Below are 15,634 nucleotides of genomic sequence, written 5' to 3'. Positions count from 1 at the left end.
ATAATTAATGAAAGATGGCGGGGAGTGAAGGAGAAAACACACGATCGGCATCACGTTAGGGTTCAGCCACGGCATTTTCCTACAATTTTTAAATGATATGTTCGATTGAATATTGTACACGTAGATATAGATGTAAGGGAGTAGTTGATAGAACATTGAACTTGAAGTATACTCTACCCCTGAATACGAGTAGTGATTTCCACTTTCTTTTTTAGATTACTAGAAAATCCACTATATGGTAGCCCTGGAGAGTACATTCTACTATATACTTACTGTACAATATCCAATACCTATTATGTCTAGGGCATAATAGGTATTGGATCTAAACCTCACATGCCCTCAACCCCGCTAGATACCTGAGAAAGTACTTAGGATTACCTGATAGTACTTGTGCAATGTAACATTATAGTAGGGCTCATCAAGTACTGCCAAGTACCAGGGTTGCGCGTACCTCGGATCCCCCAGAGTGACATGAAAAAAAAGGCCAAGAGAAGCTAAAAATGATGGAAATTGCCCGCTTTGTTTCATTTTCTTATAGAGGCCCCAGAATGTAATTTGGTCTGTCACAACTGTAGACATGCCGACTCTCGAGCTTTCCCCAGATACCGAGCAGGGCTCTCGACCTGTCTACAAGGTCTATAAGCGACGATTCTGGGGCCTGGCCCAGTTGGTATTGCTGAATATTGTCGTTAGTTGGGATGTATGTACTCTACAATTACTATGCTTTGCATATCGCTGACTCTCATATACAGTGGTTGACCTTCTCGTCCATCTCGACAACGGCCGCCGAGTACTTCGATGTCTCGGAGAGCGCTATTAATTGGATGAGCACTGGCTATCTCTTCGCCTTCTGCGCTGTTAGCCCGTATGTATACATCGCCACTTTGACAATAAAGAGGGGGAAAAAATCCCCGCTCCAAGTGTCCTAGTCACTGATCAGTTTACCAGCATCGTCATCTGGATCCTGAACAAAGGTGGACCCAAACCAGCTATAATCACCACCGCTGCACTGCTACTAGTCGGCAACTGGCTCAGATATGCTGGCACCAGAGCAAACGGCGGCATGTTCGGGCTCGCCATGTTCGGCCAGATCCTAATAGGGTTCGCGCAGCCCTTCTGCCTCTGCGCGCCAACCCGATACAGTGAGCTCTGGTTCTCAGACCATGGCCGAACGAGTGCAACAGCCGTCGCTAGTCTAGCGAACCCACTCGGCGCAGCCCTGGGTCAGCTAATTGGCTCGGAGTGGGCGTCGAAACCCTCCGATATTCCAGATATGGTCCTGTACATCTCGATCATCGTACGTGCAACCCACCCCTCTTCCAGAATCCCAGACCATCAATCGGTCCTTTCTTCCTCTTGCTCACACACGTAACCCAATAGTCCACCGTTGCAGCACTCCCGTCATTCTTTCTCCCGGCAGCACCACCAACACCCGCAAGCGCATCATCTGCAAAGCCGCACACGCCACTGGGCGAAGCAGTGCGCATATTAGCCACCACGCGGGAATTCTGGCAGATCTTCATCCCATTCGCTGTATACGTGGGCTTCTTCAACAGCGTCTCCTCGCTGCTGAACCAAATCCTTAGTCCGCACGGGTTCTCCGAGACAGAAGCAGGCATTGCAGGCGCCATTCTGATTGTGGTGGGACTCATCGCATCAGCAATCATGTCGCCGATAACAGATCGCTACAAGCACTACTTGGGCAGTATCCGGGTGCTAGTGCCTGTAGTGGCAGTCACGTATATTGGATTGATTTTCGCACCGGGCAGTGCGGCGGGAATCCCGCCTTCGTATGTGGTTATGGCGCTGCTGGGTGCGGCGTCGTTCGCGATGCTGCCCATTGTTCTAGAGTACCTGGCTGAGATTACTTATCCGCTCTCGTCGGAGATTGGAAGTACCATCTGCTGGACGGGTGGGCAATTGTTTGGTGCGTGCTTTATTCTTATTCAGGATGCGTTGAAGGCTGGGGCCGGGGCTGCGCCACCATATAATATGCGGAATGCGTTGGTGTTTGCGGCTGTGATTGCTGTTGTGGCTGCACCCTTCCCGTTAACGATCGGACTTTTTGGAAGGGTTGTTCATCGTCGTAGGTTGGACATTGATCGCGGTATCGAGTTGCAGGAGGCTGGGGAGGTGGTTAGGACGGAGGATAGTATTAAGAAGGTTAGGTCTGATGAATCTGCTGCAGATACTGATACGCTGATCAAGACTATCAAGACTTGAGAGGATTGTCCCCTGTGTCGCTCTCGGGATTCATTTTGGGATATGTGACTTGTCCATCCCAACGCCAGCCTGGAAGAGCTGTGACGTTTCACTCATTTATTATTATTATTAATTGCTGCGCCATCGGCATGGTGCTATTGACGAGTCTTTATTTCTAATGTCCCTTGATATGGTATACCCCCATTTATGTTACCCTAATATCTTTTGAATTTGTGACCACCCACAAGGACTTGGCGTGATTTGAGTCGATATATCAGTCTTAGTTAGCAAATTGAGCATACTTCTGGATCGATAATCTGGCCATAGCAATACTGAACCGACTTATATGAATCCTGTGGTTGGACGATGGCTAAAAACCTAGCCTACCAGAACACAATGCCAATCTAGACAGATGAGATTCGTTTTACAACAAGAGAATAAACAAAAGCACAGTTCGAACAGGCGGAAGACCAGCTATCTGTACACGCAAGGCTGAGAGAGGAGGGCAAATGATCTATTATTGTTTCATGCTTCCTCTGGGCCCTCCTCCCTGCCTTGAAAACACAATATGCGCACACATACGCAAGGAACGAGCAGAAAACAAAATTGCACGTTTCTGGATCGACCCTGCGTTCTCAATCCAAGGCGGCAAGCTACCAGGCTATCAGTTCGCCTTGGCAGCCATCATAAAAGCGGGATTGGGTTTTCTTCCGGCGTTTCGGTCCAAGGGTTTCCCCCGTATCGATGCGGTGGAAAGCGAAGGTTATTCGTGGGCCGAATCAATGCGAGGGTTGGATGAAACGCCGGAATCAAGACTCAATGGAAGAGTCGTTTACTTCAGCTCCCTCCAGAGCTTGGGGGCAGCGCAGGCGGTCACGCAGTGAGTGAGGTGGAAGACTGGGGTGGGTTATGTTAGTCGCACGATCGGGACTTGATGGGAGCCAATTCCATGGTTTTGTCTGGTCCCAGATTTGGTGTCAGTTGCACTTACATTCCTCAACGCAGTCCTCCTTGGGGCCCTTGTAGTCCTCATCCTCCTCCTGGCGGGTGACGCGCTCGACGCACTCATCGTAGTGGTGCTTGTAGGGAGCGCAGACGGCAGAGTGGGCGCACTCTGAGATTGATAGTTAGTTTCCGATCGACAAATCCAGTGGAATTCGTCTTTGCAATGCCATTGGCAGTTATATACCCAAGACACGCTGACCCTGACACATAAGACCAATGGGTGCGAACAGATCACGCTTCACGATCGCATGACATCGGCAAAATTAAAAAATAACAGCAAGGTCACTCACCCTCCTCGAGCTTGGGCTTGATGTCCTCAGGCTCATCCTCCTCCTCTTCTTCCTCTTCCTCCTCCTCGGCCTCAGCCTCCTCTTCCTCGGGAGCCTCCTCGGAAGATTCCTCCTCAGCGGGGGTCTCCTCAGCAGACTCAGTCTCGGCGGTCTCGGTGGAGGCTGCCTCCTTCTCGGCGGGCTCTTCCTGGGTGGTGGTCTCGGTCTCGGTGTCTTGAGCAGGAGCCTCAGCCTGGGCCTCGGTGAACCCGAAGGAAGAGACAACGTCAGAGAAAAAGTCGGAGAGACCCATTGCGACAGAGATCAATTGAATGATGACCGGAGGTCTTGTGTGGGGGTGGAAAAGCGGAAGGGGGTTGTAATTGAGGGAGGTTGTTGGTTTTGCCCAAGAGCTGCTTCTTTCGGACTGGAAAATCGGAAAGGCCCGGCCGCTGAGAGACGCCAATTATGCCGCACGTGATTGGCCAGTGGGCTCCAACGCCATTTGGGGAACCTGACAGTGCAGTTTATGGGGAAGTTAATACTGGAGTTATTTCTGCTTGATCCAAGGATCTCCGAGATATAGGGTATTTCTACTATTGTTTGTCGGGAATAACGTTGGCGGGCATATCGTCTCTTTCATTTCTAAGTGAGCACCGCTTTGTCGCTAATTGGTAATTGATGAGATAATGTACATGAGAGAATAAAAGCGAGGCCAGTTCGAGTATGTGATATAATGGCATGTTGAAATAGACTTTCGCTTCATACCAAATAAATTAGGTGGCCCGTCGCAGCCTCTCCTCCAGCTCGTGGGCTACACTCTGCGACTGAACCTCCTCGTAACAAGGAGGCGGCTCAACAGGTTCGGTACCTGTGTCAGATGCTCGACTGCTTTGCGACTCTTCTGGTGTCTCGATGGGTCTAGCGTTTTGGCTAGCATTAGGCGGGGCTTCATATGCTGGCAATTCTTCCAAATGAACTGCTGAGAGATCCACGTTTTGTTGTCCCCGAGTCCCCTCGCTTGTGTTTTCCACAGCCTGCTCAAGTCGTTCTTTGATCCGCTCAAAGTTGGTGTGGAAGTCAAAGGCTCCGCCCTCCTTGAATGTTACTTTCAATTGAACGGCAGGCAGGGACGGTGAAATGCCACCCCCAGCTACTGGTTGCACCAGAGCTGTCCATACATTCGGTCCAAAGAATGGCGCAGATACATGGGAATCACGGACATTCAAAAGAGGTGACGAGAAGGACTGGAAATCATTGCTTCTGGATGTGGGAAGATAGACAACCTGTCGAGTGTTAAAAGGGGGAAGATATGGACATGAATAGTTACTGACTCTTTGGTTGGTGAGGTGAATGCAGCCGGCACTGCTTTGAATTGAAAGTTTTTCTGTGCCCTTGTATCCCGATGGCGGAGTCAAAGAGACACTAGTACGAGGAGGGGAGGAGTAGATCAACCGTTCGTTGGGAAGACGGACGAAGCCGTCCTGGTCATCAAGCATTACCCAACTAGGCAGTAGTCAGTATAGATGCTTATATAGGTCTGGTCCTGGCTGACCCCGGGGAGAAACTGCCATAGATAATTGAGGCATATGGAGCAGAGGCATAGGGAGAAGAGGCATAGGGAGAAGAGGCATACTTGAGAGACATGATGCGAGATCATTCCAGGTGCATGTGACACAGTTCTTATCAGCCTAACCCTCCGGAGGGTGGTCAGGTTGGATGAAGATGAAAGACGGGGGATGTGGAAACTGAGGGATAGATCAAAAGTGAGAAATTTCCCAAAGCTCAAAAAGCTGTTCAAAGGGTATCAAGTGAAGTTGTAACAATATCAAAAGGAAGTGAAGTGGAAAGGCGGGGCAGGCGGGGAGAGATAAACCTGCAGGGGAAACTTGTACGTTGTGTATTGTAGAAATTGCTTTTTGTTTTTATTTTTTGTTATATATGTATATAATTTTAATTACATTATATTATGCAGTTGACTACGGAGTATATCAAGCGTGTATATTTAAAACTCGTGGACCTATACTATTCTCCACCGTGTTAAGCTTACTCGTTTACGCACTTCAATATGCGCTTGGCTATAGCTTCCAGGCCGATCCCATCCAAAAAAAAAAAAAAAAAAAAAAACAAGCCGCATAACGCTTTGATCGTCGTATCCCAGTTTACTACGTATGCGTTGGATTATCTAGACAGATCTCAAACTAGGGATTGTTCCTTAGGTATGTAGGTATGTTGCAAATGTTGCGCACTGGCCTGTGCTGGGAAAGGGTCATAGGGATATCAAAGGTTTTCTATGATCATATTAGCTTATGTCGGACGTGGGATCCATGTAGAATTTAGATTATACAGAGAATAAGAGAATAAGAGAATAGGTACTTTAGTTCCAAGTCGAAATTCAAGTTAACTTCCAAGGTCTAACATGTCACGTTCTAGAAGCGTCCGAGTCAAAGCGCGCTAAGACTCCAAACTTTCCAACATCCAACTCCCCCGCTCTTCTTCTACTTCTCTCATGCTCTGATACCTTGTCTGTCAGAGATATCGGATAAGTAGTGAGGCTCGAAACAGCCAAGTAGGTGGTTCCCAAGCTCTTCCGGTTATCCGTACTCACATTCATCTTTTCTCAAGGGACTACATGTCGATACAATCATAACCATTTCACGACTCCCCAGCCTTCTTTTCCCCCCGAAACTGCCCATTGGGCTCCTACGGCACAATGGGAGAAAATGGCCAGTACATCCCACCCCTCGTTGGGTGGATGTATGATTTGGTCCTTTGGTCATTCTCCGTGCTCATCGACCTTTTCTTCCGCGAGGTCCACCCCCGAGGCTCATGGAAGATCCCCCGCCGCGGTCCCATCATTCTAGTGGCAGCTCCCCATGCGAACCAGGTATGCCGCTCGCTTCCGGTCCCACACACACATGCTAATGATGGATGTTCGCCTAGTTTGTGGATTCTTTGGTATTGATGCGCGTTATTCGCACCGAAGCGCAACGCCGGATCTCATGGCTTATCGCGGACAAGTCTTTCAAACGCAAGTTCATTGGATTTCTGGCGAGGGCAGTTGGAACACTACCCGTGGCACGTGCTATGGACAACTTGAAACCCGGGACCGGCATCATCTATCTTCCCGACCCGATCAACGAGCCAACTCTGCTGCGAGGTATTGGAACCAACTTTGAAGGGAAAGGCTTCGAAAAGGATGGAACTATTGCCCTACCCACCATCAACGGAACGTCACACAGTACCGCGATCGCTGAGATCAAGGGACCGGAGGAATTGGTGCTCAAGAAGGCTTTCAAGCACAGAGATGCGCTAACCCAGCTTACTGGAAGGGAAGACATTGATCGTGATGGAAAGTTCACTGGAGATGCATCCAAGCAGAATCCGAATTTCAAGGGCACCAAATTCAAGGTTGCTCCGCATGTGGATCAGACCGCAGTCTATCAGGCAGTATTCAAAAGACTGGGCACAGGAGGCTGTGTCGGTATCTTCCCGGAAGGTGGAAGCCATGATCGCACTACACTGCTTCCCTTGAAAGGTAAGGTCTTCGTGTTTAAGATATCCCGAGAGATTTACTAACATGATACAGCTGGTGTCGCCCTGATGGCTCTAGGCACCCTGGCTGAGAACCCGGACTGTGGTTTGAAGATCGTGCCTTGTGGCATGAACTATTTCCATGCCCACAAGTTCCGCTCCAGGGCCGTTATTGAGTTTGGTACTCCAATTGAAATTCCCTCCGAATTGGTGGAGCAGTTTAAGCAAGGTGAACGACGGGAGTCTGTCGGTGCTTTGCTGGAAATCATCTACGGAAGTCTCGTCTCGGTCACTGTCACCAGTCCCGATTATGAAACTCTGATGGTAGGTTTCTTCTTGTTTCGAGAAATTTGCGTCCGCTAACAATTCAAAGGTCATCCAAGCTGCCCGTCGTCTGTACAACACCAAAGGCAAAAATCTCCCTCTTCCTATGGTTGTGGAGCTGAACCGCCGTCTTGTGAAAGGTTACGCCCACTTCAAAGACGATCCCCGGATTGTCGACCTACGCAAGTCTATTGTAGGATATAACAAACAGCTTCGTATTCTTGGAATCCGGGATCACCAAGTGGCCTACGCCAAGTTCTCCATCTTGCAGGTGGTGGCCACGTTGATCTACCGCCTAGGGAAATTAGCACTTTTGGCAATCGGAACGCTCCCCGGTTTCCTGCTCTTTACCCCCGTTTTCATCGCGACCAAGTATCTCTCGGCAAAGAAATCCAAGGAGGCACTGGCTGCTTCTACAGTGAAACTTCAAGGCCGAGATGTCATGGCCACATGGAAGCTTCTTATTGCTCTTGCATTTGCTCCGGCACTCTATGCCTTTTACACTGCTGCTCTCACTTACTGGACGTACTGGAACCGAGTCAATGGAATGGTTCCAGACTGGGTGCCACTTTGGTCGGTAGTGATGATCGGTATGGTACTCTTCCCCACAATCACATTTGCGGCTCTTCGGATCGGTGAAGTGGGCATGGACATCATCAAGTCACTTCGCCCGCTTGTTCTGTCTCTGAACCCATCATCGGCCAATACGCTAGTGAAACTTCGAGAGAGACGCGCTGCACTAGCTCAGCAAGTGACAGACGCGATCAATACCATGGGACCTGAGCTGTTCCCCGACTTTGATGCCGCTCGCATTGTCACCGATCCATTCCGAGACGCGAGCCACCCCGATACCAAGGGCGGGAACGAATTACCGGGGATTAGAAGAACCAGCGTGGCAGACCATGGCGAGAAAATGCCCTCGTCAGAGCCTCTGCCCCGCAACGAGTCCTTCCACAACCTGGCCAATATTGGCTTCTTCTCCACACGACCTCCTAGTCGGGATCGTAGCCGCAGCAGATCTGCTAGCACCCGACCTGGGTCTCGGCACGGACTAAAGCCGCTCAGCGCTCTCACCACGAAAGACCCGCTTGAGGACGTCAGTTCACGGATCCGCGATGCCATGAGGGAGCGTGGAGAGCGTCGTCGGCGCCGAAGTGAAGACGGAAGCTGGGATATGGCCAGCTCAGGCCCTGGAACTCCCTCCAGCACTGAGGAGTTCCGAAAAGATCTTTGAGGTGTGAACCGCCTGGATCATCTAATCATTTATCATACCGGGCATAACCATGGTGTTCGGCGCGAAGCTGTGTAACTACGTATTTGCTCTTATATAATCATGTAAGATATCCTCTCTGTTTTATTTATGATCATGAATATCATCAAACATCCACAGGTTTCAACTAATGAAGAAATCTAATACACGTAATCAATACATTTGTACGGAGTACAGATCATCCCATAATGACTGTGCTATAGTCACAGACAGTATAAGATGGGTAAACCCGGCCCAACGCAAGGTGAAAGGGGTCAACCCCTGGTTATACAATAGAATAGTGTCTATATATTATAGACTATTCCGTACTCTTATGTTTTTAGTTATAAACCGGAGAAAAAAACCAACGCATGGAAGGACATCGGAGTGTTTCTTAACGTCCCTTATATCATAAGTTAAATCGCCGATGATTCATTTTCGCCTCGCCACTTCTGAGAAGGGGGCTAAAAAAAGCTAGAATCTAAAAATGCACATGAAAACGATGCAGCCTAGGTAAAATTACATCGCCTCAAAATTCCAAGGTTCTAAATTTGCCCCCCTTATAAGACTTAACTGTCATAACCGACCACGTCGCATTTTGTAGTACAAAGCCGTATCCGGCCGCTAGCCGCCTTTTTACCTTCAACTTCATACACAGTCCTACCCCCAACTTCTCGATTCTTCTGTGGAGTTTAGGGGCTTATATCCTTTCACATATTCATCATGCCGGGTTCATTGCATATGTCGCGTCTCCGAAACTGGTTTCTCGCCTCTCCGCCTGCCGAGTACGCCATCACGAGCCTAAAGGAACTGCTGATCGGCGCAATTCAACAGGGCCCTGTCCCACAGCATGTGGCTTTTGTCATGGATGGAAACAGGCGCTTTGCCCGGTCACATGGAATTGAGACAGTGGAGGGACACAATCTGGGGTTTGAAGCTCTTGCAAGAGTGAGTGCTACGTTTTGCTAGCTCGGGGTTACACGGCAGCACCCGTATCGTGGCCATACTAACAACTGGTAGATCCTCGAGGTCTGCTACAAGAGCGGAGTGAAGGTAGTCACGATCTACGCGTTCAGTATCGAGAATTTCAAACGCTCAAAATTCGAGGTGGATGCGCTCATGGAGATGGCCAAGGTGAAGCTGTCGCAGATGGCTCAACACGGAGACCTACTCGATCGATACGGAGCGAAGGTTCGCGTCCTGGGCCGTCTCGATATGCTCAAACCCGATGTTTTGGAGGCCGTCAACAAAGCTGTCGACATGACCAGCCGCAACGGAGACCGCGTCCTAAACATCTGTTTCCCCTACACCTCCCGCGACGAGATCACCTCCGCTATCCGCGACACGGTAGAGGATTATAGCACGCCGATCGAACAGGGTCGCTCCGCTTCCCGCACCCCCTTCTCGGAATCTCATATCGCACATAATATCCGCGCCCAAACCCTCGGCTCAACAACACACGACTTACACAGTGATTCTGAGTCTACGTCGGGATCTTCAGGGCAGGAGGATGATGCATCTCCTCCACATGACTCCGACCGAATCTACGGATCGATGTCTTCCTGCTCGTCCTCTACAACCCTCCACCTCGGAAACCAGCAAGACCCCAAGGGGGTTTCCCCACCGAGATCCGTGGCCGGGTCAGATAGCCCAGTCTACATCTCCCCCGAAACCATCTCCCGTCAAACTCTAAACGATCGCATGTTGACCAAGGGTACTCCGCCCCTTGATATCCTGATCCGCACTTCGGGCGTCGAACGCCTGAGCGACTTTATGCTCTGGCAGACCCACGAGAACACGGAGATTGTGTTCCTCGATGTCATGTGGCCCGAATTTGACCTGTGGCACTTCCTCCCCGTGATGCTCGGATGGCAGAGGCGGATTTCCAAGTCCCGGCAGGACCCCAATGCAGAGGGGAACTTCGCCGGCGACGCAAAGTCGGGCGAGGAAAATTCAGACGCAAAGCTGTGGCGTCAAGGTGGAAAGGTCAAAGACATCTAGTAAATTGTCTGTTATATACCCTGTGTCTACTTGTTTTTGTTCAGCTTCAGCATCACTGGCGTCTTGCTTTTGCGGAGTTTCTATTGGGCACGCCCAACTTGATATCAGCATATATCTATGCATCGCCGTACACTACATCGGTCCTCGGTAAATAAAATATCATCTACTTCCTAATCGTTCACCACTGATTGTTTGTATACATACTTCGCTTCTCCTTGGGCTATAGATAGCCAGCTTTTCCTTTCCATGGAGACCAAGGATCAAGGCTTCTCTTTCTTTTCCATTTCTCTCTCTGTTACTATAGATCCTAATATAAGAATGTCCTTTTCAACGACTCTTTTCCCTTCACAGCATGGAAACAATTAGCCATAAACAGCAAGCGGTGAAATGCGACCTTTTGATATCCCGGCCCGGGCCCCGGGCGGTAATCCGTGCTTAGTAAACCCCCGCGCCGATACCGGTTCACGTGATATTGAGTCACACAGAGAAGGACTGCGGGATGTTCTCCAGTTGAACTACCCCAATATCATCTATCATATCAATTGAATCAAAATGGTCAAGCAAATTGCCGGTTCCAAGGCCCTCCTTTTGGGTTCGGGCTTCGGTACGCCTCCCGTCTCTCTTCCAAACTCCAAGCCCCAAATGCGTCATGCTGCCCCGCATCGGACTTCTAGAGTCAATACATTTGCTAATTTCTGATTTCTGGTAGTCACCAAGCCCACTGTTGAGGTCCTCAGCAAGGCTGATGTCGAGGTCACTGTCGGTATGTTTAATTGAAGCTATACGGACTCATATTGCCTTGAACATCGCTGACAATGCGATAATAGCTTGCCGTACCCTCGAGAGCGCCCAGGCCCTGGCCTCTGGCTTCAAGAATGCCAAGGCCATCTCTCTTGATGTCAACGACGATGCCGCTCTCGATGCTGCCCTGAACCAAGCCGATGTTGTGATCTCGCTTATCCCATACACTTTCCACGCTACCGTCATCAAGTCTGCTATCCGCACTAAGGTAACTATTGCTTCTTAAGAGGAAGCGAGTACCTTACTAATTTACTACAGACAAATGTGGTCACCACTTCTTACGTTTCCCCCGCGATGATGGAGTTGGATGAGCAGTGCCGTGAGGCTGGTATCACCGTCATGAACGAGATCGGTCTCGACCCTGGTCTCGACCACCTCTGTAAGTGTCTATGCCATGGATTAAAACAGACCGACGCTCATACGAAATAGACGCTGTTAAGACCATTCACGAGGTCCACGCTGCTGGTGGCAAGATTACCAGCTTTGTTTCCTTCTGTGGAGGGTTCGTCCCATCATTCCCATGTTCTATAGGAGGTATAGCTAACAAACGACAGCTTGCCCGCCCCCGAATGCTCCAACAACCCCTTGGGATACAAGGTTAGCAAAAGCCCAATTCTCACTAATTCGATAACTAGCTAACAAATGATTGTTTCAAGTTCTCTTGGTCTAGGTTAGCTAAAGTCCAATATTGAGTTTTTGCTTGAACAAATGACTAACTAGCTCAGCCGCGGTGTGCTTCTTGCCCTCCGTAACGCCGCCAAGATCTACCAGGGTACGTGCGCTGTTTACATATAAACAGGAATCAAAACTTGTTAACGCAGAATACAGATGGTGAGATCGTGTCCATCGACGGCCCCGATCTGATGGCTACCGCCAAGCCCTTCTTCATCTACCCCGGATTCGCCTTCGTCGGCTACCCCAACCGTGATTCTGTATGACACTTTTGCATTCAAAGACTTTGATTTCAGTCAACTAATCTTTCCAGACTCCCTTCCGCGAGCGCTACGGTATCCCCGAGGCCCAGACCGTCATTCGCGGCACCCTTCGCTACCAGGGCTTCCCCGAGATGATCAAGGTCCTTGTCGACATTGGTTTCCTCAACGACGCCCCTAACAGTGTCTTCGATAAGGCCACTTCATGGAAGGAGGCCACCAAGGCCGTTCTCGGCGCTACCTCCTCCTCCGAGAAGGATCTGCAATGGGCCATCGCATCCAAGACTAAGTTCCCTAACAACGACGAGCGTGATCGTCTCCTCTCCGGCCTGCGCTGGATTGGTCTCTTCTCCGACGAGCAGACCATCCCCCGTGGAAACGCCCTCGACACCCTCTGCGCTACCCTCGAGCAGAAGATGCAGTACGGTCCCGACGAGCGTGACCTTGTTATGCTCCAGCACAAGTTCGAGATCGAAAACAAGGACGGCTCCAAGGAGACCCGTACTTCCACTCTGTGCGAGTACGGTAACCCCGTCAGCTCCGCCATGGCCCGCACCGTTGGTATTCCTTGCGGTGTTGCTGTTAAGCAGGTTCTCGATGGTACTATCAGCAAGACTGTACGTTTATCCCTATGCCCTTGACTCTCACGTTTTCTATACTAACTTCATTATAGGGTGTTCTCGCTCCCGTTACCTGGGACATCTGTGAGCCTCTTATTAAGACCCTCAAGGAGGACTACGGCATGGAGCTCATTGAGCGCACTCTGTAAGAGTGTAGTCGGGTCTTAAAATGAATAGATCTTGGCTAGTAAAATAAATAGGAATGACATAGACGATGAATGAAATAACACATAGTGTGCATTGCTACTCTATATTCTGCCCAATCAATGCGATGTGTATGAGTTCATGTAGACGATCTCATCCTTCGCAGCAAGGCTTGGATCTATCTTCCCAAAGGCTAGCTACCTAGACATTGGCTCCTATGATCATCAAGATCTTCATCTTGCTTGGGTCTGTTATTTGACTTTTTACCAGGTTAGCTAGCAGACAGTGCCGTGGAGGAAAGAGGTTACACCAAGAGCAATTTACACGGGGCAGACGTGTCGAGGGTTGAGACAAAAGCGAGAAAGCAAAGAAAGCCTTCGATCTCTTGGCGGGCCTCTTCGCAAGACTCCTTCTACCTCGATATCAGGGATCTTGAAAGGATATCCTGAGGTGCTCTTCATAAGAGACCCATCAACTGCAGGACTCAATCTCAGTCGGCATGCTCGAAGGCCGGGGGTTACTGTGAGGGCAAACAAACCCCAGCAATGGAGTGACCAGGATGCCATCTATCAAAGGGCTCAAGTAGATCAAAACATAAACTTATCTTCATTATCATAGACATAAGACCATTCCTCTTGTCATAGCATCATTGTGCCCAGACCCAACAACTGCAGGGCCAGACGGGTGGGAAAGAAAAAAGACACGAATTGAAAAAGAAGGCAAATAATCTAGTGCTTGCGCTTTTGCAATCTTTATCTGTGGCCAATTCATGGAGAAAAAAGGAAGAAGTCTTCGGACGAATGCATTGTTTTGTGTGTCTTTCATGCCACCGGTGAGAGATGTAGTCGATCAGAGAATAGTGCCAAACCTACACCAAGCAGAATAACGAGTATGATTAGTGACTGATTCCAGTATTGCGAGATTGCTGAGGAAGGCTGAGATCTGTAGACAGAGGGCGGATTGGCAAAGCAGTCCAGGAGAAACAAGGGGGTATCCCGAAAGAGATGAATGGGCAGCAGAAACAAATGGGAGGCAGGAGGCAGGATATAATAAGAAAGGAAAGAAGACATACCCGAAAGTCTGCTTAATGCTGCGAACATAGTACATGTCCCAGTTCTGCTTGGTGACATCCTCCTGGCCAAGAGGAACGCCAGACCAAGAAACACGCATCTGAGTAACACCGTCGATATCATTCTGATCGAAATTGATCTCCTGCGTGCTGAAGTGACCCTCAGGCCACTGAGCAAGACGCCACTTCTGGACAATCTGCTTAGGCTCATTGAGGGTGACGAACTCGCCAGTCACGTTACCGTCGAAGATAGCGAACTTGCCGCCGGCCTTGGCGCCCTCGAACTGGCGAGGCGCGCCGCGCGTGAACGCCGTGATGCGCTGCGGGTCCGTGAAGGTGCTGTAGAGCTCGGCGGCTGTGGTGCGGAACTCATCCGAGGCCTTCACGGTGGTTGTGTTGACGACGGCCTTACCGGTCTTCGTGGTGGTGGTGGTGGTCTTCGCGGCTGAGGTTTCGGCCTTGACGTGTGGGTGGACGCTGGCCTTGGGGAAGCCGCTGGATGGGTTGACGCCCGGGGCGTGCTGGAGGTCCTTGCCGTGCTCGGTGATCAGGGCGGGGGCGAAGCCGGAAAGGGCCTTGCGGAGTTCGGCGACGAGCTTTGTGCGCACCAGGTCCTTTACGGGCTGCTTGGAGTTGGAGTCGGCGTGGTTTTCAATCTCGAACTGGAGGGGATTTACATGGTTAGTATTACAAGTCACCTTGGCGATGGGGATGGGTCAAGTGAACATACGACGTACTCATCTTCCTCGGTATCGTGGGCTACCTCGGGAATGCTGATGGTGCCGCTGACATCCTCATCGTCCTTGGTCTTACCTATGGAAGCGTCTCAGCTGCCAGGTCCACAAAAGAAAGAGAAAAAAAAAGCAAATTGAAATAAACTGAATTGATATTGGACTACAAACCTGAGTATTCTAGCGAGACCTTGACATCGAACAGAGTGATGACCTTGCCCTTGCGCTGGCTGACATCTACGTCGCCATCCATGGACAACAGCTTGTCTACTTTGGCTGAAACGCCCCCTTCCTCGACACTGATGCCGACAAGGTTCTTTTGCAAGTACTCTTTGGCCCAGCCAGAGGCATCCTTGTTGACCCAGTGCCAGTTGTTGGGGTTGTGAAGGACCATGATGAATGTTGACTAGGGGAATGAAAGAAAACTCTGATAAAGTGGGTTGCTTGCTGTTTTTTTAAAAAGAAATCTTTTGGAAAAAAAGTGTGCTAAAAGTTCTGTTGGAAATTCCTGTTAGCCAAGATTCTTTCTCGTGAATGAAAATTGCAGGTGTGTAAGGAAAGGCCAATGTCAGGTCTCGGGGCGTATCCCGGACTTGTTAAGCGTTGTCCGCAAGTAGATGGAGAAACATCTCTCAGACTGGTGCCAGCTGAATTCTCTTCATGTAAGGCCAATTGAGTGATGAGGGTCGAGGGTTATAATCCCACAACCGTTGCACTCAAAGGGAATGGTGTAAAAGCAAAGACAATTGAAAC

The 15,634-nt window shown here is 49.8% G+C and overlaps 7 protein-coding genes across 7 annotated transcripts; 4 read left to right on the top strand and 3 right to left on the bottom strand.

Annotated features, from left to right (window-relative positions):
* Window positions 1-577: 577 nt before the first annotated feature.
* On the top strand, window positions 578-2,223 carry N7517_006970 (putative cell surface receptor/MFS transporter (FLVCR); the record flags this gene model as incomplete). Its single annotated transcript, XM_056724700.1, has 4 exons — window positions 578-700; window positions 753-865; window positions 949-1,297; window positions 1,381-2,223. The coding sequence occupies 4 exons, from the start codon at window positions 578-580 to the stop codon at window positions 2,221-2,223; spliced, it is 1,428 nt and encodes a 475-aa protein (XP_056580950.1).
* An 811-nt stretch (window positions 2,224-3,034) lies between these two features.
* Window positions 3,035-3,789, bottom strand: N7517_006969 (cytochrome b-c1 complex subunit 6 family protein; the record flags this gene model as incomplete). Its single annotated transcript, XM_056724699.1, has 3 exons — window positions 3,035-3,099; window positions 3,194-3,316; window positions 3,498-3,789. The coding sequence occupies 3 exons, from the start codon at window positions 3,787-3,789 to the stop codon at window positions 3,035-3,037; spliced, it is 480 nt and encodes a 159-aa protein (XP_056580949.1).
* A 463-nt stretch (window positions 3,790-4,252) lies between these two features.
* Window positions 4,253-5,123, bottom strand: N7517_006968 (GRAM domain-containing protein; the record flags this gene model as incomplete). The annotated part of the gene is made up of 2 exons (XM_056724698.1): window positions 4,253-4,982; window positions 5,113-5,123. 2 exons carry the CDS (start codon window positions 5,121-5,123, stop codon window positions 4,253-4,255), a joined length of 741 nt encoding a protein of 246 aa, XP_056580948.1.
* A 1,050-nt stretch (window positions 5,124-6,173) lies between these two features.
* N7517_006967 (putative glycerol-3-phosphate acyltransferase Sct1) lies at window positions 6,174-8,568 on the top strand (the record flags this gene model as incomplete). The annotated part of the gene is made up of 4 exons (XM_056724697.1): window positions 6,174-6,363; window positions 6,420-7,014; window positions 7,066-7,334; window positions 7,384-8,568. The coding sequence occupies exons 1-4, from the start codon at window positions 6,190-6,192 to the stop codon at window positions 8,566-8,568; spliced, it is 2,223 nt and encodes a 740-aa protein (XP_056580947.1). The 5' UTR covers window positions 6,174-6,189.
* Window positions 8,569-9,306: 738 nt separating this feature from the next.
* Window positions 9,307-10,584, top strand: N7517_006966 (undecaprenyl diphosphate synthase family protein; the record flags this gene model as incomplete). The annotated part of the gene is made up of 2 exons (XM_056724696.1): window positions 9,307-9,531; window positions 9,604-10,584. The coding sequence occupies 2 exons, from the start codon at window positions 9,307-9,309 to the stop codon at window positions 10,582-10,584; spliced, it is 1,206 nt and encodes a 401-aa protein (XP_056580946.1).
* Window positions 10,585-11,136: 552 nt separating this feature from the next.
* On the top strand, window positions 11,137-13,086 carry lys9 (saccharopine dehydrogenase (NADP+, L-glutamate-forming); the record flags this gene model as incomplete). The annotated part of the gene is made up of 11 exons (XM_056724695.1): window positions 11,137-11,188; window positions 11,294-11,347; window positions 11,412-11,593; window positions 11,644-11,764; window positions 11,815-11,887; window positions 11,940-11,982; window positions 12,042-12,055; window positions 12,111-12,157; window positions 12,214-12,317; window positions 12,371-12,934; window positions 12,991-13,086. 11 exons carry the CDS (start codon window positions 11,137-11,139, stop codon window positions 13,084-13,086), a joined length of 1,350 nt encoding a protein of 449 aa, XP_056580945.1.
* Window positions 13,087-13,930: 844 nt separating this feature from the next.
* On the bottom strand, window positions 13,931-15,275 carry N7517_006964 (AHA1 family protein; the record flags this gene model as incomplete). Its single annotated transcript, XM_056724694.1, has 4 exons — window positions 13,931-13,949; window positions 14,154-14,812; window positions 14,881-14,963; window positions 15,053-15,275. 4 exons carry the CDS (start codon window positions 15,273-15,275, stop codon window positions 13,931-13,933), a joined length of 984 nt encoding a protein of 327 aa, XP_056580944.1.
* Window positions 15,276-15,634: the final 359 nt, after the last annotated feature.

Source organism: Penicillium concentricum, assembly GCF_028827145.1.
Source record: "Penicillium concentricum strain IBT 3081 chromosome Unknown utg000002l_segment0_segment0, whole genome shotgun sequence".
NCBI classification, from domain to species: domain Eukaryota; kingdom Fungi; phylum Ascomycota; class Eurotiomycetes; order Eurotiales; family Aspergillaceae; genus Penicillium; species Penicillium concentricum.
This window is presented reverse-complemented; position numbering and strand designations above follow the sequence as displayed.